This window comes from Sorex araneus, chromosome 2 (genome assembly GCF_027595985.1).
Source record: "Sorex araneus isolate mSorAra2 chromosome 2, mSorAra2.pri, whole genome shotgun sequence".
Classification (NCBI taxonomy): Eukaryota; Metazoa; Chordata; class Mammalia; order Eulipotyphla; family Soricidae; genus Sorex; species Sorex araneus.
In genome coordinates this window covers 209,310,604-209,335,676 of record NC_073303.1, presented here as the reverse complement: position 1 = coordinate 209,335,676, position 25,073 = coordinate 209,310,604, and the positions used below count along the sequence as shown (strand labels likewise).

General features: G+C 44.0%; 1 protein-coding gene and 1 pseudogene across 4 annotated transcripts in view; both read left to right on the top strand.

The window, feature by feature from the left end:
* Positions 1-17,380, top strand: part of ATOSA (atos homolog A) — a 69,847-nt gene extending 52,467 nt beyond the window's left edge. For 3 of the 4 annotated variants that reach the window (XM_055125417.1, XM_055125418.1, XM_055125416.1), the window contains 6 exons: positions 812-891; positions 1,675-1,783; positions 4,410-4,568; positions 11,530-11,598; positions 13,949-14,148; positions 16,368-17,380. In XM_055125417.1, the coding sequence (XP_054981392.1) occupies positions 812-891; positions 1,675-1,783; positions 4,410-4,568; positions 11,530-11,598; positions 13,949-14,148; positions 16,368-16,521 (771 nt within the window). In that variant the 3' untranslated portion in view covers positions 16,522-17,380. Of the gene's footprint in view, positions 1-811; positions 892-1,674; positions 1,784-4,409; positions 4,569-11,529; positions 11,694-13,948; positions 14,149-16,367 lie in introns of those variants that run through there. The other variant, XR_008628459.1, reaches the window with a different exon arrangement.
* Positions 1,826-4,329, top strand: LOC129401941 (60S ribosomal protein L23a-like; annotated as a pseudogene).
* Positions 17,381-25,073: the final 7,693 nt, after the last annotated feature.

The window sequence follows — 25,073 nt, the reverse complement described above, 5'->3', positions numbered from 1 at the left end:
GACTTGTTGCAGTTTAAATGAGTTTTTTATTCCTCCCTCAAATACAAATTATATGAAGTAAGAAAGCTAAAGTCCTTTCACTTTTCTATATTGAGATCCACGTAAAATTTGGTTTTAGAAAAAACAAGTCTCTCAAAAAAAGCCCAGCCCTGGGGCCTGGGAGGTGAGTCACGAGTTGAGAACTGCTGGGTGTGGAGCCACAGAACAACAAACTCAAAAGCCAGTAAGAGTGTTTTTATTAATGATCTGCTCTTTCCACATTAGTTAATAAAATTAGAACATAGTAGCCAGGTATTAAAAAAGAACATGATTTTAGCTAAGTTGTTATTGGAGATGTTGCTTTGGTTTGGTTTTGGGCTTGGGGCCACATCTGTTGGTGGCTCCGTGCTCAGGGTCACTCCAGGCAGTGCTCAGGGGTCACAGACGGTGCTGCAGATCGAACCGCCTGTACAGTCTCTCCGGCACTAGCAGAGCTTTTATTTTTATGACAGACAGGCTGTATAGTTTCCCCAGCACTATCGATGCTTTTTTTTTTTTTTTTGGTTTTTGGGTCACACCCGGCGATGCACAGGGGCTACTCCCGGCTCTTCACCCAGGAATTACCCCTGGCGGTGCTCAGGGGACCATATGGGATGCTGGGATTAGAACCTGGGTCGGCCGCGTGCAAGGCAAACGCCCTACCCGCTGTGCTATCGCTCCAGCCCCGATGCTTTTGTTTTTATGATAGGCTCAGCTTTCGTTTGGAAAGTGTTTTTACTGATTTACGTGTTATGGTTTATTTAAATACCACAAACTAGTATTTTGTTCTTAGGTTCCTCAGAGAAAGACCCAGTCAGGTTGCTTTGATCTGGATTCTTCATTACTGCATCTTAAACACCTATCATCTAGAAGGTATTTGTATTAATTTTTTGTTTACATGAAATAATTACATATTTTTGATATTCAGCTTGACTCTAAAAAGTAAACTATTTTATGAGGAATCTTATTTCCCTCTTTTTAGTGGGGGGGTTGTCCACACGCAGCTGTGCTGACTGTGTTTAGGGAATTACTCCTGGTAGGTTCAGGGGACCATTTGAGATGCCAGGATCAAAGCCCAGTGGGCCGTGTGCAAGGCAGCACCTTCCTGGCTGTGCTATCACTCCGGCCCCTAAGGAATCTTACTTTCTAATTGGTTATCTGTTCAATATGACTTCATACACTCAATTACTAAGGATAAGTAAGGAAAAGCTAAGACAGTGAATAGTCACTATATATAATAAACACATATTCATCTTCTCATCTAAGTGAATTTGTATATTTCCAGTCATTCTTGTTGTACTTTGAATTACACTTTTTCAATTATGTATTTTAATTATACCTTTTACGGTATGTATAGTAATGTAATATATGTAGTGATACAAGATACTACTGTTATGTTATTTAAGTGTTAAAATCTCTTGAAACCTCCTACAATGTTATATATGTTCTTTGTCACACATTATAAAAAATGAAATCTAATTAGGAATTTAAAAGGTTTTTATCTTGAAATTTGGTTATATAATAGTTATGGGAATTTACGTAAAATCAGTAAGATTCAAATTTAATCTTTTGCAAGTGTAAATTAGAAAATGTTTTTTATTTACAAGAGTATATAAAAAAAATGATATGTTCATTTGCCTGTTTGTTTTTTAATAGTCCTCAATCGTGTTTAAACATTGAAGATGATCCAGATATTCATGAAAAACCGTTTCTGAGTTCTAGTGCTCCTCCTATAACAAGTCTCAGTCTCTTAGGAAATTTTGAGGTAATGATTTTTAAAACTATTTTAAGAGTTGAAGTTTCTTAACCTAGATATAGTATGTCCTTTTTTGTCTATAGTCTTGTTTGTGAAATAAAAGGATATTGGCCAACCTGGGTTTGATCCCCAGCATCCCATCTTGTTTTACTGTTTTGACCAGAGAAGTTTTCAATTGTTGATGTCACTGTTTAAAATTTACAGCACACAGGGGCTGGAGTGATAGCACAGCAGGTAAGGCATTTGCCTTACACGCAGCCGACCCGGGTTCAAGTCCCAGCATCCCATATAGTCCCCTGAGCACTGCCAGGAGTAATTCCTGAGCACAGAGCCAGGAGTAATTCCTGTGCATCGTCGGGTGTGACCCAAAAAGCAAAATAAATAAACAAATGAAAATAAAATTTACAGCACACAAACTTAGACTGATAAGGACTTCAGTGTTTTCCTTCAAGAAATAACAATGGGGCTGGAGCGATAGTACAGCGGGTAGGGCGTTTGCCTTGCATTCGACTGACCCGAGTTCAATTCCCAGCATCCCATATGGTCCTCTGAGCACCACCAGGAGTGAAACCTGAGTGCAGAGCCAGGAGTCAGCCCTGAGCATGGCCGGGTGTCACCAAAAAAAACAAATAATAATAACAATGAATTAAACAAAACAAAAATACTACATCACTTCTTGATGTATGCATATATATGTTGATATATGCATAGAAATAGACATAGTGGAAGACTTAATGTTTCTTATTCTTACAGTTGAATAACTGACAAATTGTTATTTCAGTGAATGCCCTTAGGAGAACTAGAAAAAGTGCTTCTGTACTCTTTGTAGGACTGACTTTTAAACTTTTTTTGCAATGTGCATTAAAAATTAACTTAAGGGGCTAAAGCCATAGTACAGTGGATAGGCTGCTTGCCTTGCGTGCAGCCAACTCAGGTTTAATCCCTGACATTCATATGATCCCATGAGCACCACCGGGAGCGATTCCTGAGTGCAGAGCCAAGAGTAACCCCTGAGCACTGCCAGGTATGGCCAGAAAGAAAAAATAAAATAAAGTGGATTGGGGACATGACTCAGTGGTAGAGAACATGGTTTGATTCCCGTATCACCATTGCCATCCAGATGTATCTAACAATAAAAAGCACATCATGATAAGAAACCCTTTTTACGAAGATGGCGCCGAAAGCCAAGAAGGAAGCCCCTGCCCCTCCCAAAGTTGAAGCCAAAGCCAAAGCTTTGAAGGCCAAGAAAGCAGTGCTGAAAGGCGTCCACAGCCAGAAAAAGAAAAAGATCCGCACGTCACCCACCTTCCGAAGACCCAAGACCCTGCGGCTGAGAAGGCAACCCAAATACCCTCGGAAGAGCGACCCCAGGAGAAACAACCTTGACCATTATGCCATCATCAAGTTTCCTCTCACTACTGAGTCAGCCATGAAGAAGATAGAAGATAACAACATGCGTGTGTTCATTGTGGAGGTCAAGGCCAACAAGCACCAGATTAAACAGGCTGTGAAGAAGCTCTATGACATTGATGTAGCCAAGGTCAACACCCTGATTAGGCCTGACAGAGAGAAAAAGGCATATATGTTCAGCTGTCTCCTGATTATGATGCCTTGGATGTTGCCAACAAAATTGGGATCATCTAAACAGTCCAGCTGGCTAATCCTAAATAGTTTTTTTTCCACCATAAAAAAAAAAAGCATGTCATATGTGATACATTTGGTGGATTTTTTGTGGGGGGTAGATTGAGCACATACTTGGCAGTGCTCAGGGACCACTTGCAGCTCTGTGCCTAGGGCTCCTGGTTCTGTGCTCGGCTTGTTCCCAGTGATGCTTAGAGGAGCAGGTGGTGCCGGGAATGGAACCCGGGCCTCTCCAACAAAAACAAGGACATTATTACTTAAGATTAGAAGTTTGGGGGCAGGAGAAATAATACAGTAGGTCGGGCAGTTGTCTTGCATGTGGTCAACCGAGTTCGATCCGCAGCACCACATATGATCCCTCAAGCCCCGCCAGGAGTGACCTTGAGCACCTCAGAGTGTGGCTCCAAAATAAAAACAGAACGATGACAAGGTCTGAGCTTTCCCTTTGATGGGACCTCTGCCCATGATGTCACCAAGTGTTCGAGTGCTTCTGCGTGACTCGCACCATGAATAGCAGAATAGAAGGAAGTCTCGGGCTTTGTACCTGCTCTGCTACAGGGTATTTTTCATTACAGAGATAAGACTGACATATTAGACAGTTTTAACTAATGGTGCAGTTCAGAGATGGTTAGGTAACTCGGAGGGGTGGGCACCTGCCTGGAGCGTGTGAGGCCCTGGTGGTACTGGGGCAGAACATCACTGCGTTGTAGAGCCACACGCACAGACAGAGCCTGGCAGGCTGCGCGTCAGCTGCCTTGGCGCCCCGAGGACCACAGGGATCCAGTAAGTCAGTAAAGGAAGTCACGTGCAGAAATGGTTTGAGGCGAGTAGGAGGGAGGTCAGTGGGAGCAGGGGTGTTTTTCAGGTCAGATGAACAGTGAAAATCAGAGCATAACAGTGGGTACCAGAAAATATGCTCGTTTTCTTTAGGGGAAAAAAATAAGTCAATTAACTTTTAGACTTTGTTTCTTAAAAACTGTCGTTTGTCTTCCAGGAGTCTGTCTTGAACTATCGTTTAGATCCTCTTGGCATTGTTGATGGCTTCACTGCCGAGGTGGGGGCAAGTGGTGTTTTCTGTCCCACGCATTTGACGCTTCCTGTTGAAGTGTCATTCTACAGTGTCTCTGATGACAATGCTCCCTCTCCTTATATGGCAAGTACTTTTTAATATTCTGCTAAAACCAACAAGCGTAATGGCAAATGTCTTTGTATTGTTACTTTGGTGCAGTGATAGAACTAGAAAGCAGTTCCTAAGAGAAAGAAGATAAGTCATGACTAACATACCAAACTAGTAACTGCCTTCTAACTACTCCATTAGTTTTAACAGCAGATGCTTTTATATTTGAGAATGATTCTGGTAACTTCTACTTGCTCTGCAGGAAACAAATTTTGAGTAGTTACTCTGTAAGCCATAATCCACACTATCTCTATTTAACTCAGTGTTAAAGTTTTATTTTACCTAGTTTGATAGGTGCTAGGGATCAAACCCCAGGCCTCATACATGTGAAGTACATGCTTTACCCCAGAGCTATACCCCCAACCATGCAAATGTTTCAACTGAGAGTAATATAGCTAAGAGGTATTTGTACACAGTCTTGATCTATTAGAGCATATGATTTGGGGCCAGAGAGATAGTTCAATGGGTAAGGTACTTGATTTGTTCATGGCTTATCTGGAATCAATCCCTAGCACCCCGTATAGACCCCTGAGCTCACCATGAGTGAGTCCCTGAATACAGAGCCAGGAGTAAGTCCTGAACACCACTGGCTGTGCCCCCCCCCACAAAGAAGTATATTATTTTATTATTTCCATTTTTTCCATATACAAAGGATAAAATAACATTCAGTTGCAGAAATGATCCCAAGGTCTAATGTATAATTAACATCACCCTTTTCCAAAAGACAGAAATAGAAAACTGACTGGTAGGGCAAGCGTGTAAGGAATTTCTAGTAATGGTGTCAAATATGGAGTCAGATAGGTGTTTTCACATTAGTTCTTAGTTTGATAAATATATAAATTGCCATAGACAACTGTACACCGTGGTCTTGCTACATGAATTTCCTAGCCTTACACCTATCCCAATTTTTTGTTTGGTTTTGGGGCCAACTCTGCTATGCTCAGGGTTTACTCCTCCTAGAACCTGAACTCGGGTCATCCCCGTGCCAAGCAAGCACCCTACCCGCTGCACTCTCTCTCCAACCCCTGCCTGACTCTTTTGAACTCCTAATGTCCCTCTCCCTTGCCATCTCGGTTTCTAAGGACATTAGTAACAATGTCTTTTGCTATAAATGTTGTGAACTGGGAACAGGAATTCTGCATAATTGCGAAGCAAGGAAGAGATGTTCCGCTTTTTTAGGGATTTAGTTGTTGCGGTTTGTTCACAGAATCCTATCTTGCCTCACTCCATTCCCAGGGTGAAAGTTTCCTTAAGAAACTAATGTTTTTATATTGGATAGAATTGTCATTAAAGTTTTCTTTTTCTAATAATATTTACTCTTGAGGGTCATAGTCATAAAAATGCATAACATTGGTTGTTATCAAACCATTCCTTTGGGAGGGACAGACAGTGCCTGAGGTAAGGCGCTGTCTTGCCCCTTGGGCCGGCTGCAGCCTGACCCCATGCACAGCCAGAGCACAGCCAGAGGTCACTGCTAGGCACAGAGCCGAGAGCACTTCCAGAGCTCAGCCATTCTGGGGGAGGCGCCAAACAAAACAAACAAAAATTTTTTCATAAATCTGCCCAGCACTGTGATATTGTTTGACCATTGAAAGTATATCCGGGGATGCAAGGATGGTTTAACATTCACAAGTCCATCAACATAATCCACTATATTAATAAAAGAAAAGATAAAAACCATGTAATCATATCAATAGATGCAGAGAAAGCATTTGACAAAGGTCCAGCATCCGTTTATGATGAAAACTCTCAGCAAAATGGGCATCGAAGAAACTTTCCTCAGTGTAGTCAAAGCCATCTAGCTCAAGCCCTTGGCAAGCATCATTCTTAGTGGGGAGAAACTAAAAGCCTTCCGTCTAAGATCGGGGACAAGACACTCCCCTCTCTCGCTACTCCTGTTCACTATAGCACTGGAAGTTCTGGCCACAGCAGTTAGGCAAGAAAAAGATATTACGGGTGTACAGATAGGAAAGGAAGAGGTTAAGCTATCACTATTTGCAGACGATTTGATATGAAGAAAATTCTAAAGACTCTACAAAAATGCTCCTAGAAACGATAGTTTTATGTAGTAAGGTGTCAGGCTACAAAATCAACACGCAAAAGTCCGTGGCATTCCTACATACAAATAATGAAAGAAAAGAAAGAGATATTAAAAAAGAAAGTGCATCAGTGCTTTCCAATTATTTTTTTTAATAGCCGTAGAGATTACAGGAGGTAAGGCTCATGCTCTGCGTGCTGCCAACCTCCGTTGGATCCCCAGTACTGTCCATCATGCCCAAAGCACCGCCGATGGCCACTCCTGAGCACAGAGCCAGGAGTCGCCCCCCAAGCGGTATTGGGTAACCCAGCCCGTAACCCCTCTGCCTGCACAAAATGCAAATTTTTGATAATAAAACGAAAAGTACCTGGCAAGCTACCCGTGGCATATTCAATATGCCAAAAAACAGTAACAAGTCGATATGCCAAAAACAGTAACAGTGGAGACGTTACTGGTGCCCGCGTGAGCGAATAGATGAGCCACGGGATGACAGTGACCGTGACCTATCAGAATGCTTATAATACTAGAACTTTGCTATAACAATGCCCCCCTTTGACTGGGTCGAGCATGTGTGAGCTCCTGAATTCAGTCCCTGGCATTGAGTGCTGCACGCACCCACACACACCTGGCACGGTGTGGTGTCCACACTCACGCTGGCCCTGGGCCCCGGAACCATCGGGCTCGCCCTGCTGGCCACGCCCCACTGCACCACTGTTCACAGATGATGCCCTGTGTGCTTGTTGGAATTCTAGAAAAGGAAACGCTAGCCCCTGAAAATGCCATGGCCTCTCGTGCAGAGGCTCTGCCGACTGTTAGAATGTATCGGGACAAAAGAGTGAATTGGCTAACAGGAAGGTGAAACATCTTTGAGGGAAGATCAAAAGATGTTTAAACTACGTTTTTAAAAAGTGAAAAATAGGGGCTGGAGCAATAGCACTTGCGGGGAGGGCGTTTGCCTTGCACGCGGCCGACCCGGGTTTGATTCCCAGCATCCCATAGGGTCCCCCCAGCACCGCCAGGGGTGATTCCTGAGTGCATGAGCCAGGAGTAACCCCAGGAATAACCCTGGGTTTGACCCAAAAAATAGTAAAAAATATTAATCCTTGACACCCATAGTTGACATGTAGGATATGAAGGATTGAGAGGGGAAGGATATTTTCAGCCTACAGGAAGGAGCTGGAGAGAGTCAGTGAACTGGAGTGCACCCTTGCCTGTTAGAAGTCTAGCTTTTATCCCGGCAGCGCATACGGCTTCCTGAGCACTGCCTGGGGTGACACACCCCCCCGCCCCCGCCCAGCACCAAGCCTGGAATAGCCTCTGAGCACTGCTAGGTGTAGCCCAAAACCCAACCAACCAACCAAAAAGATAAGTGAGAAGTTTCTACACCAGAAAGAGTCTTTAGGATTATTATTTTGTGGGAGAAAATGAGAAGTAAAACAATTTATTGGTTTGGATCATATAAAAAGTCAAATATAGGAAGGTTCTAAATTGTTAGCTAAGAAGTGAAGTTGATTATTCAGTCAGAATATATACATATAGATTTCTTACTAGACATACCAGTGTCACCTAGGAGCTTATTAGAAATGCAGTTTGTGGGACTGGAGCGATAGCACAGCGGGTAGGGTGTTTGCCTTGCACGTGGCCGACCTGGGTTTGATTCCCAGCATCCCATATGGTCCCCTGAGCACCGCCAGGAGTAATTCCTGAGTGCAGAGCCAGGAGTAACCCCTGTGCATCGCCAGGTGTGACCCAAAAAGCAAAAAAAAAAAAAAAATGCAGTTTGGGGGCCAGATAGATGGTACAGTAGTAAGGGGCTTACCTTTCGTAGGGCCAGCCCAGGTTCTAACCCAGCACTTTATATGGTCCCCCAAGCCCACCAGGAATGATCCCCAATCACAGAGCCAGGAGTAAGCCCTGATCACAGTGTACTGTGGGTCCAAAACAAAAAATAGAAGGATTTCTGACTTCTCCCCGACCTACAAATTAAATCTGCATTTTAATCAGAGTCCTCACATGACATGATATGTACAATAAAGTTTAAGGAGCAGTGATGCAGTTTTATGAGAAGAGAGTTTTTACTCACTGCAGGTTTCTATCCTTGAAGAATCGCTAACTTTTCTCCAGTCACATTTTTTTTTTCACTTTTTTATTGAATGACTGTGAGATAGACTATTACAAAGCTGTTCATGATTGATTTCAGCAATACAGGATTCCAACACCCATCCCTCCACCGGTGCACATTTCCCAGCACCAGTGGCTCCAGGTTCCCTCCCTCACCCCCCACCCCCTGTGTGCCTCTATGGCAGGTGCTTGTCCTCTCTCTCTCTCTCTCTCTCTCTCTCTCTCTCTCTCTCTCTCTCTCTCTCTCTCTCTCCCTCACTCTCGCGCGCTCTCTCTCTCTCTCCCTCTCTCCCATTCTCACTCCCTCTCCCCCTCTCTCCTTTTGGGCATCCAATCACATTCTTAAAAACCTTTCTATTGACCGATTTTATTTTCCAAATCACTTTACAAATTAGTAATGGGGTCCCTTTGCAAATAACTTGTTCCAAATCTTAAAACACAAAACTTCCCTGCTATAAATTAATAAACTTAATATTCTTTTCAGAATGTAATTTACACTTTGTAGCTTAGTATTTCCAGAGGACTGATCATATTTTAGTAAGAGACTATATTCCACACCAGCAGAGCTGAGACTCCAAACTTCTTTTTGTTACTGTGTAACGTCTCATTAGCAAATTATACAAGTTACTACAAAGCCAAATTTTAGCACAGAAAATACTGTCATTGTGACACAGGCATTTTTGTTAATAATCACTTAAAGATTAACTCAAAGAAATTTAATACAGGGAGGGGCCTGAGCCATAGTGCAGCAGATAGGGTGGTTTGCCTTGCACATGGCCAATCCAGGTTTAATCCCTGCTATCCCACATCGTCCCCCGAGCACTGCCAGAAATAATCCCTGAGTGCAGAGCAAGGAGTAACCCCTGAGTATCTCCTGATGTGCTGATGTGACCCAAAAATAAAAATAAAGTAAAAAAAAAAAAAGAAATTTAATATAGCTCAGGAGTAAGAGGGTGTGAAGCCCCTCAAAAAAAAGAAGAAAGAAAAAAAAGAAATTCTACATTTCTAATAAGTTATAGGTGTGCTAGTACATCTCTTGTGTATTCAAAAAAATGAATACAAAACCATGGTGCTCTCTCGCCGCTCGTGTCCAGTGGTCTTGGGCCTCTTCCCCCACCCAGGACGGCCCATGGCAGTGGGCAGACGAAGGAGGAAAGGGGAGCCTGGCTGCTTGGTGATTACTTGCAGTTTATTCCAATCCTAATCCCTTCAGTTCCCTCCCCCCTGCCCGCTCTTACGGCCTTAGGTATATCCCCAAATCCGGAGGGGTTGGGGGAGCAAGTACACGTAGGCGTGATCATACAATCAGTAGATGCAAAGTCCTTCCCTCAGGGGAAGCTTCTCCTAGGACCAGTTCTCATCCAGCAGGATGACTTGCCCAGGGGCGAAATACCGTCTAGGGGTGTGTTTCTCCCTTCCCTAGTCCAACAACCATTTAAACATTCATCTTAATAATATTAGTCATTTTGCATGGACACAGTAAGAGATGCATTAAGCTTATAGTATGGGCTCTCCTGGGGACATTTTGCTATAGATTACAGATGACAGTTTCAGGCCAGATTAGTCTTTCCTAACCCTAGCAGGGTCTTAATCCAGCTGTTTACTGTTGGGATCATGACAGAATTTGTCCATGACCATGCTCTTAAGTTATAGTTAAGCATTATGACTCTTGGCCTGGCCCATTTTGATGGCAGGGTAGCTCACAGCTTGCCCTGGGTCCATCAACTCCCTCGTCAGAACCCTGCTTTTGGGGTGCTAGGAACTAAGGGCAACTGAGGCTGAAGTCGAGAAAACAGATGCCCAGGAGTGAATACTATTTGGAGTCAATTAATTCCAAAGTTACAAAAGCATAGCTTTAACTGTCTTCCTGTGTCTGTACAGAAAGGACATTGCTCTGAAGTAAACTATGCAAAGGACTTAAGGAGAAGAGAAAAAACAATATTCCACTTACAAATACAAATCCAGTGTCCTAGAAGGATCTGACGTTACAACAGAGTCTGATTGGGGATAAAGGTGACTGACCGGTTGGGGAAGCAGAGCGCAGAGAAGAGGTTACAGATAAACCCAGAGGGATGGGGATGCCTCGGGAGCACTGTAATGGCTCTAACCCAGTACACCTAAGCTCCCTGTGGCAGGGGAGAGAGGACAAACCAGTGCTATCCTACAATCTCTAATAATGAATTTGTGTGAGTGTGTGTTTTTCTGACTGAATAACTGACTGCATTCTTAGCCAGGAGCAGAACCATCTACACGCATGACTTTATATGACCCAAAATCAATAGTTTTACTACTTCATTTGTCCCACAAAATGCATGGTAATATTTTTGGGCCACACCTGGCAAGTTCCAGGGCCTATTCCCAGCTTAGCACGTGGACAAGGCAATACTCAGGGGATCACGTGCAGTACAGTGATGAAATCCAGACCGCCTGCATGCAGAGCGCACCTCCGGCCCATTGGTCTCTCTCCAGCCCTAGTTCAGGAACTTCTTGCTTCTGTACCCTGGTAGACATTTTGAGCAGTGTAGCCATTAATGTGTTGTATGTTATTTATGATAGAATCTTCATGAAGAATTCGTTGTTTCATTAGGTATGGAACCCTCTATTTCATTCTCTAGATCTCATATGTCATACTCATAGAATAAATTAATTCAACTTCAATGTTTTTGTATAAAAATATAATGCTGAAATTTTCGTAATTACATGATGCATTGCTTTTATTTTATTATCTTCTATACCTATAAGTCGGTTTATACTCAGTTTGTCTTCTTTTATTTCAAGGGTGTGATTACTTTAGAGTCCCTTGGTAAAAGGGGTTATCGAGTACCTCCTTCAGGAACAATACAAGTGGTATGTGTTTTATAGCCTACAATTGCAATAATCATTCTCTCACATACATATAGAACTTAGCCCTTTCTCCTGCTCCTGCTGCCGCGACAACTTTGGTAAGTAACAGTGGGGCTGCAGCTTGCTTTGGAGTTTCCCTGCTCTGCCCCAGGAGTGGCCGTTTGGGGACCTCCATAACAGGAAAGCATAATAAGCTAATCAAGGTGAATGTTCTAGAAAAATAGAGTACGACAGTTTAGATCACTTAACGAGAGTGATTGTCGAGGTAACGAGACATGACCGGTGATTGCCGTTGAATGTAATTAGCTAGATCTTTACTGACCTGTGTGAAAGGAGACTCGGGTATTAGATTGCTTCAGCAAGAAAACTTGCTTCAGAAAATATATTAATCCATAGTGTCATCATTTCTAAAGGCGATCTCATTAGATGGTTGCACACAGCAGAAATGCATGTTGACAGATGTCGGGGGAGACCGCAGTCTTCCCTTTGGTCCAGAACTCGCCTAGCCCAGAGTAATCCTTTATTCTTGGGCGTGGGTCTCGGAAGATTAGTTTGATGACAAGGCCAGTTGGTGGTCGAGTTTATCTTCAGTCAGATCCAGGTTAATCTCATAACCCCAAAGTTCTATCCCAGAGCTACCTGTTGCAGACTGGAGGGGCTAGATGGTGTGCTGATATTTGCCCATTGTACCTCAGTAAGGCTGAAAAGAAAAATGGAGTCTTGCAGCGTTCCTTGCACTCCCAATATGATCCAGTTCAATAACCCTTTTGACATTTGGTCCAGCTATAAAAAATTGTTGTGAGACTACTTGGTCTCACTGTCATTGCTACAACATTGCAAGGAGTCTATACATCGACTTATTTAGCATCACACAGGAATGAAACATAGCACTGTGTATTTATATATGCGTTTGCATTGTGATTTATATACATAAACATCACTGCATATTAAACTGAGGTTTTATGTTGAATTAATGTTTAATGATCTCCAAGAATGATCTTAAAGAATTACTTTTCTATCCTCATGCCTCTGGCTAGTAGCTCGTGAGAAAGTGTGAGTCGCTGGAAAGCCAGCTATTAACTTGACATAATAATGAAGCATAAACCCAGAAGCAACACATTCACCTCTTGTTAATGGGCTGTCAACTTAATAAGTAATTTTAAGTTTGAAACTTAGGTATATGTTTCATTATTTTTAGAGTTTTAACGATGTGTAAATACGTTTTGAACTCCTCGCTTGCTAGTTGGTCTGGTTATTGAATGTATTAGCCGTAATCTTAAGACTCACTAGATTTCAAAAATTGGATCATAATATTGATATATTTCTCATTTTGATTCAGTGAGTGATGTCCAGTGCCACGGATGAGCTTCTGAAAGCATGGGCACCAAGTTACCTATTGATGTGTTGGTAATTTGGTTAAAGTCAGATTAGTAGTTTAGGATTTTGTTTAAAAAGTAGAACTTTTAAAAATAATAATTGTTTTATTATTCATGTAAGTATCAGTTGAATTTAATGTAGCCTTCACAATATGTATTTTGGTCTGTAACGATAATGGATGATTTAAAACAGTTGTCAGTGCTGCTTTCAATAAGAGACCATGAAATAAGATTTAGCCTAACTTTGTATCTAATAATAATAGACTTCCATTTTTTAAAACTGGAAAATTTTCCAAGTAGAAAAGTGTGCCTAAGAATACAATTTAAACGTTACGCTAACTGTATGTATCTAAGACACCAAAACATCTAGTCATATAGAGGTTTTAATTTTTTGTTTTAAGAAACTACGATTAGAGTGCATGGAAATTTTAAAATTATATTATGAGAACTTTACAATTAATTCTCTAATGAGACAAATGTTTGAAATAATTAAAGTGAGATGGCATTAGTTTACATGATCGTTTTAGAGATTCAATGTCACAGCTCTTCAAATAATATATTACCACTCCACATCCACTACCAAAGTATCAATATCCCTATTCAGTAAATTGGACTCCTTCCCCCGAACTAGAATATTTCCACCGAGTGACTGGGCAGGGAGCATTTTGCTATATCTAGTGGAACGATTAAAATCTGAACAAAAGGTCAGTCGCACATTCTGTTATTAATAGGAAATGTGTGACTAAGATTTTTACTTGTAGGTTTAATATGATATTAAAATATTAATCGAGTCTTGAAAAATGTTTAGTTTCATTTTGTAAACTTCTGAAATTTTATTTAATTCTCCAAACTGAATTATGCTCACTGGGATCACTTCATTATTTATAAAAACCTGTTTTATTGTTTGCACAATGTTTTGATTCAAGTCAACATTCTTTCAATGTTTTTGAAGAATAATCTCTCTATTGTTTCTTCAGACCTTATTTAATCCTAATAAGACTGTTGTGAAGATGTTTGTTGTGATATATGATTTGCGAGATATGCCTGCCAATCATCAGACATTCCTACGACAAAGAACATTTTCTGTACCCGTTAAACAAGAAATGAAGAGAAATATTAATAAAGAGAACATTCGACACACAGAAGAACGATTATTACGCTACCTCATACATCTGAGGTAATGAACACGAAAAGATTGTTTTAAAAGTAAAATTAAATTTTTTAGTTATTTTTTAAAAATCAGGGGCTGGAGCAATAGCACATCGGGTAGGGCGTTTGCCTTGCACACGGCTGACCCAGGTTCGATTCCCAGCATCACATCCCATATCCTCCCCTGAGCACCGCCAGGAGTAATTCCTGAGTGCAGAGCCAGGAGTAACCCCTGTGCATTACCGGGTGTGACCCCAAAAAGCAAAAAAAAAAAAAAAAAGTCATTGGGGCCAGAGAGACAGTACAGTGGTGCTTGCGAGCATGCGACTAGCCTGGGTTCACTCCCAGACCCCATACCAGTGACTATTCAATGATCTGCCGTACCATGATGGTCTGGAAATACTAGGCGTGAACTGTGGACACGTAGAAGTAGGAGAGTCTGTTAAGTGAGTAGCTCTCACCGTGTTATAGTTTAATTGGGCATCTTGGTTCTTCTTGTTGTTAGATAACACAGTTACAAAGTTGTCCATGATTGGATTTCAGTCCTACAGTGTTCCAACGCCTGTCCCTTCACCAGGGTACATTTCCCACCACCAGTATCCCCAGTTTCCCTCCCTCCCCACCGCACCCACGGTCTTGGAGTCTTCTGCCTGGTGTTTGGCATCCTGGGATAGTGAACTATTACAATGTATTAAAATCCAACTTAATAATAATATCGATAATGATATTATGCAATATCCATAAAATTAGCATTCTAATATAGTAGCATGGCACATATTACTATGGCGTATATTGTGCCATTATATGAGCTATCTTGTGTTGTGCAGTATATGCTAAGTATTATAATATATTGCTGTAGAATATAGTTTCTTCATGTTTATTAGAGAATCTAATATCTCGAATAATATATGTAATATAACATGCTTTTATCATTATGATATTGGTAAGGGGACAGAAACTCTGTGTGTGATTTTAATAACTATGCTCATGTCACTGATAACTTTCCCTCTGACTTTTAATAACTTGTTTTTATCGGTTGCCCCAGTTGGTGGCAGCAGTCCTTTCTCAGACTCTGATTATCCTCGGAACTTGGTCCTTTCCTGTGGTCACTTTTGATTCCTGAGTGGAATTTTTTTTTTATTTTTCTTTTTTCATTTTTTTGGGTCACATCCGGTGATGCACAGGGGTTACTCCTGGCTCTGCACCCGGGAATTACTCCTGGCGGTGCTTGGGGGACCATATGGGATGCTGGAATTCGAACCTGGGTCGGCTGCATGCAAGGCAAACGCCCTCCCCGCTGTGCTACTGCTCCGGCCCCAAGGACTTTATATTTTAAACTGACCACATAAAGATGGAGCTGGGGAGAGCCATGTCTGTCTGTTCCCACTTGGATTTCCAGACACAGCTCACACAGCCACAAGCCCCAGTGGCTAACATCACAAGAGTCTTAAGTGTTGGGACATAAGGAAGGAGTGACAGTGGGAAACGATTAGAATCTGTCTCTTAAGGATGAGGGGCAGACTGATTTGCTCCCCTTGGGGCCCGGGTGGCGGGGATGGTCCGGGGATATGGACTCTGTTCCTAGCATTTCTGTTCAGACTCTGCACACAACCAGAAGGCGCCTGGTAAGAACTGAAACTGTGTTGTGCTGTAGCTTAGGGTCTTCCCCTCTCGCAGGAGACCAGCAAGTCCATGCTGATGGCTCCGTGCTTCTAGAGGGCCAGCAGGGCAGTGCCCACACCCGTCCAGCCACCAGCGGCCAAAGTCCGGCCCCCCAGGGGCACTGCTCAGAGGCAGGCAGCTTCTCGGGGGAGGGAGCTGGGGCCAGGAACCGGGTTCCTGTTCTTGTCAGTGCGGCCCCTGACAGCGCCAGCCTGCTTCACCTGCCCCCGGAGGCTGTAGTGACATACAAGTACAAATTCGTATTAGCTCACTCAGAATTATGGGAGAGATGAGGTTGTGTGGAATGAATCCGTCTGTGTGTCTGTAAGATGCAGGACTGCAGTACCTGCTGCAATGCTGACTGACAGGAGCTCTGTGTCGGGCGGGGCCAGGACGGGAAGAAACACCTCTACAGGTACAGGGTACGGGTATGAGAATGGAGCGTTGAAGATCCTCAAGACAGAAGACGATGCTGTAGCAGTGACCGTGCTTGTGAGAAGAGTTGACGTTAATATTGCAGAAAGCTCCTATTCCTGCCTTCAGTATCTGCAGCTTGTGTCTGTGTCTCGTTTGTTCATTTGCCAGGTTCCAGAGTTCCAAGTCTGGAAAGATCTACCTCCACAGAGACGTGCGACTCCTGTTCTCCAGAAAGTCGATGGAAGTTGACAGCGGTGCTGCCTATGAGCTCAAATCTTACACCGAATCACCCACAAACCCTCAGTTCTCACCGAGATGTTGATCCGCAGATTGCCCAGTAACCACGTCTGAAAGCAAAAATTAGTATCGGACAGAGTGTATCGAATTAACAGCCAGGAGAATGGATCTTCTCCTGTTATCCTGGACCAGTTTCTATTGAAGGATTCCTGGAATGAGACCCATATATTCCACGTAGACTGGAAAAGCTCATGTCCTCCTTCTTTTTGTACCATTGAAACCTCTTCATGGGACATGTTGCAACAGCAAGCACCCCTCTCCCCCGCCCCCATTTAGACTAGTGTTTACACATTTCCCAGTTATTTAATATTTAATGTTTTCCTTAATACTCAAGTCATATTTGTCTCCAGTATTCTAATGTAGCACAAATTCTATGTAAAATCATACTATGTATTTTTGACATTAATGTTGAAATTGAAATATATACACAAAATCTTTAATTTTGTGTGATGTGTTTAAGTATTATTTAAGTTATTGAAAATGAGAATGAAATATTGCGCTTCCTTAATATTGATGCACTATGCAAGCATGTACACTTTTTCTATTTCCTGAGTTTCGTTTTAATGACGTCCCCCCGCCCCCCAGATTTCTGCCTCACGCCCTGCAGCGTGCTGTACTCACAGTGCAGTGTGGATTAAGCCGCTTCACAGACTCTGCAAGGTCAGATCATTGTGCTCCTGCGTATTTTTTCTAGAATCCCCTTTCCCAAGAACAGTTCTATTTTTCCTTAGTCACTACTACCAAAACTTTACATTAAACTGCTCTCCTACTCTAGATAACTTTTGCAAATTGTTAAAAAAGAAAAAAAGAATATGTACTTTGAAAACAAATAGGTATTTATATTGTAAATATATGCAGAAAAATACTGTGTGTATTTGACTTTCATTTTTAAACGAGACCTTTCTGGGACTGTGAATTCCTGGTACCTGTCCGGCAGTTTTCCACTCTTCGTTTCCCAGCTGCCAAGATGATGGGGAAAGATGCACTGGACTTGGATCCAGTTGATCGCTTTCTTGTTTGGTGTCCTAATGTTGAATTTGACAACTGAGAAAAAAAATGACTGAAATACCGTCAGAGTGCATCAGGAGGTTCCCCCCCCCCCCCCCCCGACCCACTAGCACCAGCGAGCGTGGTGTGAAATGCCTGGTCAGGGACAGGGCAGAGCAGTAGATCAGATGACAAGGCCCAGGACTGGAATGGCCTGGGCAGTGCTGTGAGTGCAGGCCAGATGCTGGGGGTCGACAAGCAGGTGGGCAGCTTGGGATCAGGGCGCCGGGAAGGTGTTTCTTGGCTGGAGGCTCAGAGAGTCTGGGTGGGCGGTATGTGTGGCTGCAGGCTGTGTCCAGCAGGAAGCTTCAGGGTCAGGCGCCTGGGAAGCCTGGGTCTGACCCCTGGTCCCCCAGGCACTGCCAGGCCTGGCCCTTGAACCAGAAACACAAGCAAACACAGTATCCTCTCGAGAAGGGGAAAATAGATTTATATCCATGAAATTTTTTTTTTTTTGCTTTTTGGGTCACACCTGGCGATGCACAGGGGTTACTCCTGACTCATGCACTCAGGAATTACCCCTGGCAGTGCTCAGGGGACCATATGGGATGCTGGGAATCGAACCCAGGTCGGCCGCGTGCAAGGCAAACGCCCTACCCGCTGTGCTATTGCTTCAGCCCCTATCCATGAAATTTTGAAAGAAATTTTCAGTGATTTTTTTTTCCTTTTCACAGGGGTGAGGGTCAGTGAAGGGGGAAACGGGAGGCCGTTTCAGAACACAGCGGGCATGGGGAAGGCATGTGGCGCCCGGGGTGAACTCAGGGCTCACACACGCCAGGCACCGGCCCCACTACTCAGCACCAGAGCCCCAGGCCCTGAGGATTTTTTTTTTCATGCTCTTTTTGTGTGTGTTTTTGTCAGTTGTCTGTGTGAGATGCGTGTTTGTGTGTGTGTTTAAATTTCTCGTTATAGTCTAGATAATAGGGTTGCAGTCGTGGTCGGATATTGAAGATTTGATTCTGAACTTGATTCTGATACCAAGTTTCTGATAGTGAAGACAGAGTGACTGCACACCCCACAACCCAAGTGCCCTGACCTGACCCCGTTCCTTTGCTCACCTCCAGTTCGATATCTCTCGTCCCCCCCCCCCCCGGCTCTTCCCCCATTAATGGTTGATTCTCAGTTATGGTTTTGGTGCATCTTGTTGCCTCCTTCAGCACCCTGTGCTCAGGTTCCTCCATCCAGGTTCCAGTCCAGCCAGTCTGTTCATGCCCCTCACCCCGTCACCCCAAGCCTGGCATTCTCGGGTCTGTATTCTAGTATACGAGGTCTGTTATCATTCATCCTGAAGGATATATGCACACTTGTGTTTATTGAGCTCTCAGTACAATATCTAGGCTACAGAAGAAAATCATATGTCAAAAATGAAATAAATATAGAAATGGGAACACTGTCATCCCGTTGTTCATCGATTTGCTCAAGTGGGCACCAGTAACATCTCCACAGTGAGACTTGTTGTTACTGTTTTTGGCATATCGAATACACCACGGGGAGCTTGCCAGGCTCTGCCGTGTGGGCGGGATCCTCTCGGTAGCTTGCCGGGCTCTCCAAGAGGGACGGAGGAATCGAACCCAGGTTAGCTGTGTGCAAGGCAAACACCCTTCCCACGACAGAAATGGTAGATAAATAATTTTTAAAAGAAATTGTAGAGTTTATACATAGTGGAATACTACTCAGCCATAAGGAATAATAAAGTTACACAGTTTGCAACAACCTGGATGGAATCGGAGGGCATCATGTTCAGTGAAATAAGCCAGAAGCGAAAGGACAAATGCAGGGTGTTCAGAGTCTTGAAGCTGTGCCAACGCAATATGGGATGAGGACTCAAAAGCTTCATTTGTTATTCTAGTTCCGTGGTAGGACTGATGACAAGAATCCAAACTTTATGAGTCTGGCTGAGTAAAGGAGGGGAGATTTTTAATTGAATCATTGTGAGATATACAGTTACAAAGCTGCCCATGACGGGGTTTCAGCCATACAATATTCCAACACTCATCCCTCCACCACTATAATTTCCTGCCACTAATGTCCCCAGTGCCCCTCCCACCACCCCTTAGCCCCAGGCTGCCTCTATGGTTATTATTATTAATGTGCCTTCTTTTCTTAAATTTAATTCTTAAAATTCCAGTTTTTGGTTTTTTTTTCTTTTTGGGTCATACCCGGCAGTGAACAGGGGTTACTCCTGGCTCTGCACTCAGGAATAACCCCTGCCGGTGCTCAGGGGACCATATGGGATGCTGGGAATCAAACCTGGGTCGGCCGTGTGCAAGGCAAACGCCCTACCCGCTGTGCTATTGCTCCAGCCCCAAAATTCCAGTTCTTGTAATAAGTATTTCAGTACATGTATCTATATTCCTTGCACATTTGACAAGAGCCAGTATTGATTATTTTATTTAAAACAAAGTAGCTAAAATTCCCATGTTTCAGGTGGGGAGCATGAGGTCTCCCAGCAGTACTGGGGGCCACCGGGGGTACATGTGTGCTAGGAAAGTGGGGTCCTATCCATGCCAAGCATTCAACCTCTAGCCCTTTGTGCTGTCTCCCCTACCATAAATTTTGTTTTAAATATTTAATTAGAACAAATGTTTCTTCCACTTGAACCTTTCAAAAATTAGTGGTGCATGTCGTAAGCAGGAAACTTTTTGCATGGATGCCAAACTACATTCTTTCCAGGGTTCTTTATCGTACATGATTTTTCCTTTTTTCTGAGTATTTTTAAATAAAATTTAACAAAAATATAGAAGCTGCTTGGCACACCTGTGTTCCTGGAAAGATTATGAATGAGACACAAGCTCACATGTTATCTGTTTCTTTGGATCTTTTTTTGTCTGAGTCATTTTTCCCCAGTGAAGTATAGGCAGCCAACACCTATCTACTTTCATTTTCCCTGGTATTACCTATTTGGTATCGGTTCTTTTTGTGGTCTAGTTGTAGTGTAAATTTGTAGAACTTCCTGTCATTGCCTCTCTTTGTAGATTTTGTTGCTAAGTTGAGTGTTGCCTACAGATAAAGCTACCAGCAGACATGTCTGTGGCAAGTTAGAGATACCCTAATTTGGGACCAGGGCAATAGTAGAGTGGTAGGGTGCTTGCCTTGCACGCAGCTGACCTGGGTTCAATCCCTAGCACCACGTATGGTCCCCTGAGCCCCACCAGTAAAAGAGAGAGAATCCCACCTGTCATAAAAGAAAGATACTCTAACTCACTGGAAGTTCACTTGGCAGTTTTGCAAACTAACACAACTGATAACTTCCTTTTAAAAGGTCATAAGTAATCTGCAGGAAGTGAAACTTTTTACCAGATAGCATTGAAAAATATTAATAAGTGACATGGGGGCTGGCTTTTTTCCCAGAGGGGAAAGAAAGATTTCTCCAAAGACCTCAAGCTTAGGACCCCACTCTTCCCTAATTAGTTTTATGAATGAGCAGGGGTTCTTTGTAAAATTTAAGAAATTTGCAGATGACTGGAAAGACAATACAAGGGTTGAGGGGTTTTCCTTGTAAACAGATGACCCTGTTTCTCTCCCCACCGGTGCTTGTGGTGTTCCAAGTCCCACCAGAAGTGACTACTGAGCACAGACCCAGGAATAAGTAGTGAGCTGTGTGGTCCCCTCAAAAAAAAAAAAAACAGCTCCCAGTCCCAGCCTCCCAAACACCATCAGGTATAGCCTTGGTAGCCATCTAAATGTCATCAGCCTCAGGCCCGTTCGATTGCTGGACTGATCACCAAACCACGAGGCCACATCACCAGACTCGGCATTAGGAAAGGCCCACTAGACCTGAGGCACCACTAGGGAAGCGGCCCCAAATTTTGTAATAGATTTTTATGAAAAAATTACTTACACCACATAAATCACTGTATCACTGTCACTGTCATCCCATTGTTCATCGATTTGCTCGAGCGGGCACCAGTAACGTCTCCATGGTGAGAATTGTTGTTACTGTTTTTGGCATATCGAATACTCCATGGGGAGCTTGCCAAGCTCTGCCATGCGGGCGGGATACTCTCGGTAGCTTGTCGGGCTCTCCGAAAGGGATGGAGGAATCAACCCAGGTCGGCCACATGCAAAGCAAACGCCCTGCCCTACCCGCTGTGCTATCGCTCCAGCCCTATGCCACATAAATATGCGAAGTAAGTGTGGAAGTCCCTTTATCTGCCCTTTAACCCACTTTACGTAATTGACTCCTTAAGGGGCTAGAGAGAGCACTCCGTGGGCCTGGACACCCGCTGTGCAAGCTGGAAGCCTGGCTTAGTCCACTACACCATGCATACGGCCCCCAAGCACAGTCATAAGTGACAAAGTGACCACTGAGCACCGTGCCGGGGACACTAATGAATGTGACCCAAATCTAAAGAAAATTTTTGCAAGCCATGGTGGGAGTAAAGAGGATGGGTGCCAGGAAATCTAGTTCTTCTAGTTGACCATCTTATGTCTGAAAAAAAAATCCAGTCAAAATAGAGAAAATATTTTTTTTTTCTTTTTGGGTCACACCTGGCGATGCACGGGGGACACTCCTGGCTCTGCACTCAGGAATTACCCCTTGCAGTGCTCAGGGGACCATATGGGATTGCCTTGCTCTCGAACCTGGGTCGGCCGCGTGCAAAGCAAATGCCCTACCCGCTGTGCTATCACTCCAGCCCCGTAGAGAAAATATTTTTATATTTTATTTGGGGGTGGCTTGAGCCGGGAATGATGATGAAAGACTAGAACTAGGGTCAGAATGATAGTACAGCAAGTTGGATGCTTATCTCACATGCAGCTTTCCCAGACTCAATCCCCAGCAGCCTGATTGGTCCCTGAAGCCCCGTCAGGAGTGATCCCTGACTGACTGCAGAGCCAGGAGTAAATTGAGCACTGCCAAGTGTGGCTCCAAGACAGTAACAGCAACAACAAAGTCTTGGGCCAGAGAGATGGTGCAGCAGGGAGGACACTTGCACTGCATGTGACCAAGCCCCGTTGCACCCCCAGAACCCTACACGGTTCCCTAAGCACCACTAGGAATGACCACTGAGCAAGAGCTAAAACCCTGAGCACATCCAGGTGGATGCCCTCCCCGCAGAAAAGGGGGGAAACGAAGCTCCTGGCCAGGTAGGTCTCTCTTTGACCTTGCTGTCCCTGGAGGAGAATGCAGGATGGCAGGGTTCTCATCCACACGCGTGTGGCCGTGGCTGGACACCAAGGGCAGCTCACAGGACAGGATGCTGCAGATCTGGGATTCTGGAGAGACCCAGCAACAGATTCCAGAACAGCAAGTCCCAGCCAGGGGACACACTGATGGTTCCGGCTACAGATTCAGACCCGGAATGTATACACTGGACAAAAAATGGTGTAGATCCCCAGAGTGAGTCCCACCCCTCACCCCAAGCAGCCAAAAACCTCTAGAACCCAGTTGCCACCATGATCACGGCCCATCTCCACAGACTTGGGACAAGCCTCATCCAGGAGAATGAATCTGCTGAAAAACTCAGATATGTGACTTTTGTGACTGAGATCTCCAAGCTCTCATAGAGTCAGGAATGGGTGACCTCCCCCCCCATCTCCTTGTTCTTCTGAGAGCCTGGCAGTCGTGCCCACGAACTGCCTCTGGTGCCACAGAAGCTTAATAATGGCCATGATCCAAAAACTCACAGATAAATCTCAGAAGAGAGCACCAAGCTGAGAGATGCCTCTGGACGCCAAAGTCACCTCCAGTTGAATCACCCTACTTAAAAGTTTAGAATTCCTGGAGTGACATCTCATACTCCATTCCACTGATGTACTAAGAGTAGCACACCACATTTGATGAAGTGTAAAGTAGAAGGCAACTGATCTCGATCAAAATCTCATATATATATATATACACATATAATATATATATGCACACACACGCACATATATGTATATATATGTTTGGACGAGCCTCACACATGAAGGGACCAGCCGAGGAACCCAGGTGTGCGGGACCCGGGGCTGAGATCTCCAAGCCTTCTCAAATCAGGACTGGGCCTTCTCCACCCAGAACCCCCATTTTCCAGTAGCTAGGCAGCCACACCCACAAACTGCCCCCAGCACCGTGTAATCCCACCAATGACCATAAGACCAAGCTCCCGGAAGCTTTGCAGCCTCTCGACATCTAATAGCCGTGTTCTCCCTCTTGGAGAATCTGACAAGCTACCAAGAGTCTGTTGCCCCCACGGGAGAGCCTTGCAGGCTCCCCACGGCATATTCATATCTCAAATACAGTAAAAGATATATACATACCTCTCGAAGAGCCCGGCAAGCTACTGAGAGTATTCCGCCAACATGGCAGAGCCTGGCAAGCTACCTGTGGCATATTCGATATGCCAAAAACAGTAACAATAGGTCTCGTTCTCCTGACCCTGAGAGAGCCTCCAATTGTTGGGAAAGATGAGTAAAGAGAGGCTGCTAAAATCTCAGGGCTGAGTGTAATAGAGATGTTACTGTGCCCGCTTGAGTAAATTGATGAACAACGGGATGACAGTGATACAGTGATATATGCACACAAGGTTCAACCTATAACAACCTGTTAGTAATCTCTTATACAAGGGCTTAACAGCTTCAGGGCAAGATTCAACAATCTCCACACACTTTCCTCTAAAGAAACTTTTGGATCATTTTTAGTGGATTACTCATAACAAGCAATACAAAATAAATTATCTAGGACCTGCTTTGGGGGCAGGCTTGGGTGGTAGCGAGAAAATTCAAAATAATGAGTGTGCCGAGCACTGTGAGTTCTTTGGGTTACTTGGTATCCCCGGCTGTATTTCAGAGGTATGATGGTGGTGGGAAAGGTGATTGGGAAGGTGACTGGAATGGTGATTGGTGTTGGAATATTGAATGTAATAAATGATTGTGAACAACTTTAGAAAAATAAAATTAAATTCATACAGAGTGAAAAATAGAAATAGGGTGCTAAAGTGATAGCACAGCAGGCTGGGCATTTGCCTTACACATGGCCCAGCCGGGTTTGATTCCCAGCATCCCATATGGTCCCCTGAGCACCGCCAGGAATAATTTCCTGAGTGCAGAGCCAGGAATAGCCCCTGTGCATCGCCAGGTGTGACCCAAAAAGAAAAAAAATATATAAATAATAGAAATAAAGAAAAATGGTGTAGAGAGCAGGTGACATACAATGGAGGTGTATGTAGGTGATGCAGGTGCCGGTCCAATATGACATAATCTAGGCCAGGATCAAGGGACAGGACAAATGATGTCATTGAACAGCAAAGAGAGACTTGGACACCGGAGAGGAACCTAAAACCTGCTGCTGCAACTGTCTAGTAAACTTAACTGCACAAGCACCTGACCTCCCCTGGTACACAAAAGGCTGTCAAAGGTGGAGATACCACACGTGGTGGAGCCGTGAGGCTGTGCCGTTTCTATGACAGAGGAGGTCAGGTGTGGGTGGGGCGTGGGCCTTCCTGCAGGGTGGTGACTAGTCCCGCCCCCTCACAAGACGGCTCCAGAATTCCAGACCTGGAGACTGGACCTACCTGTGTTGACTCATCCGCAGTATCTCTCCGAGATTAG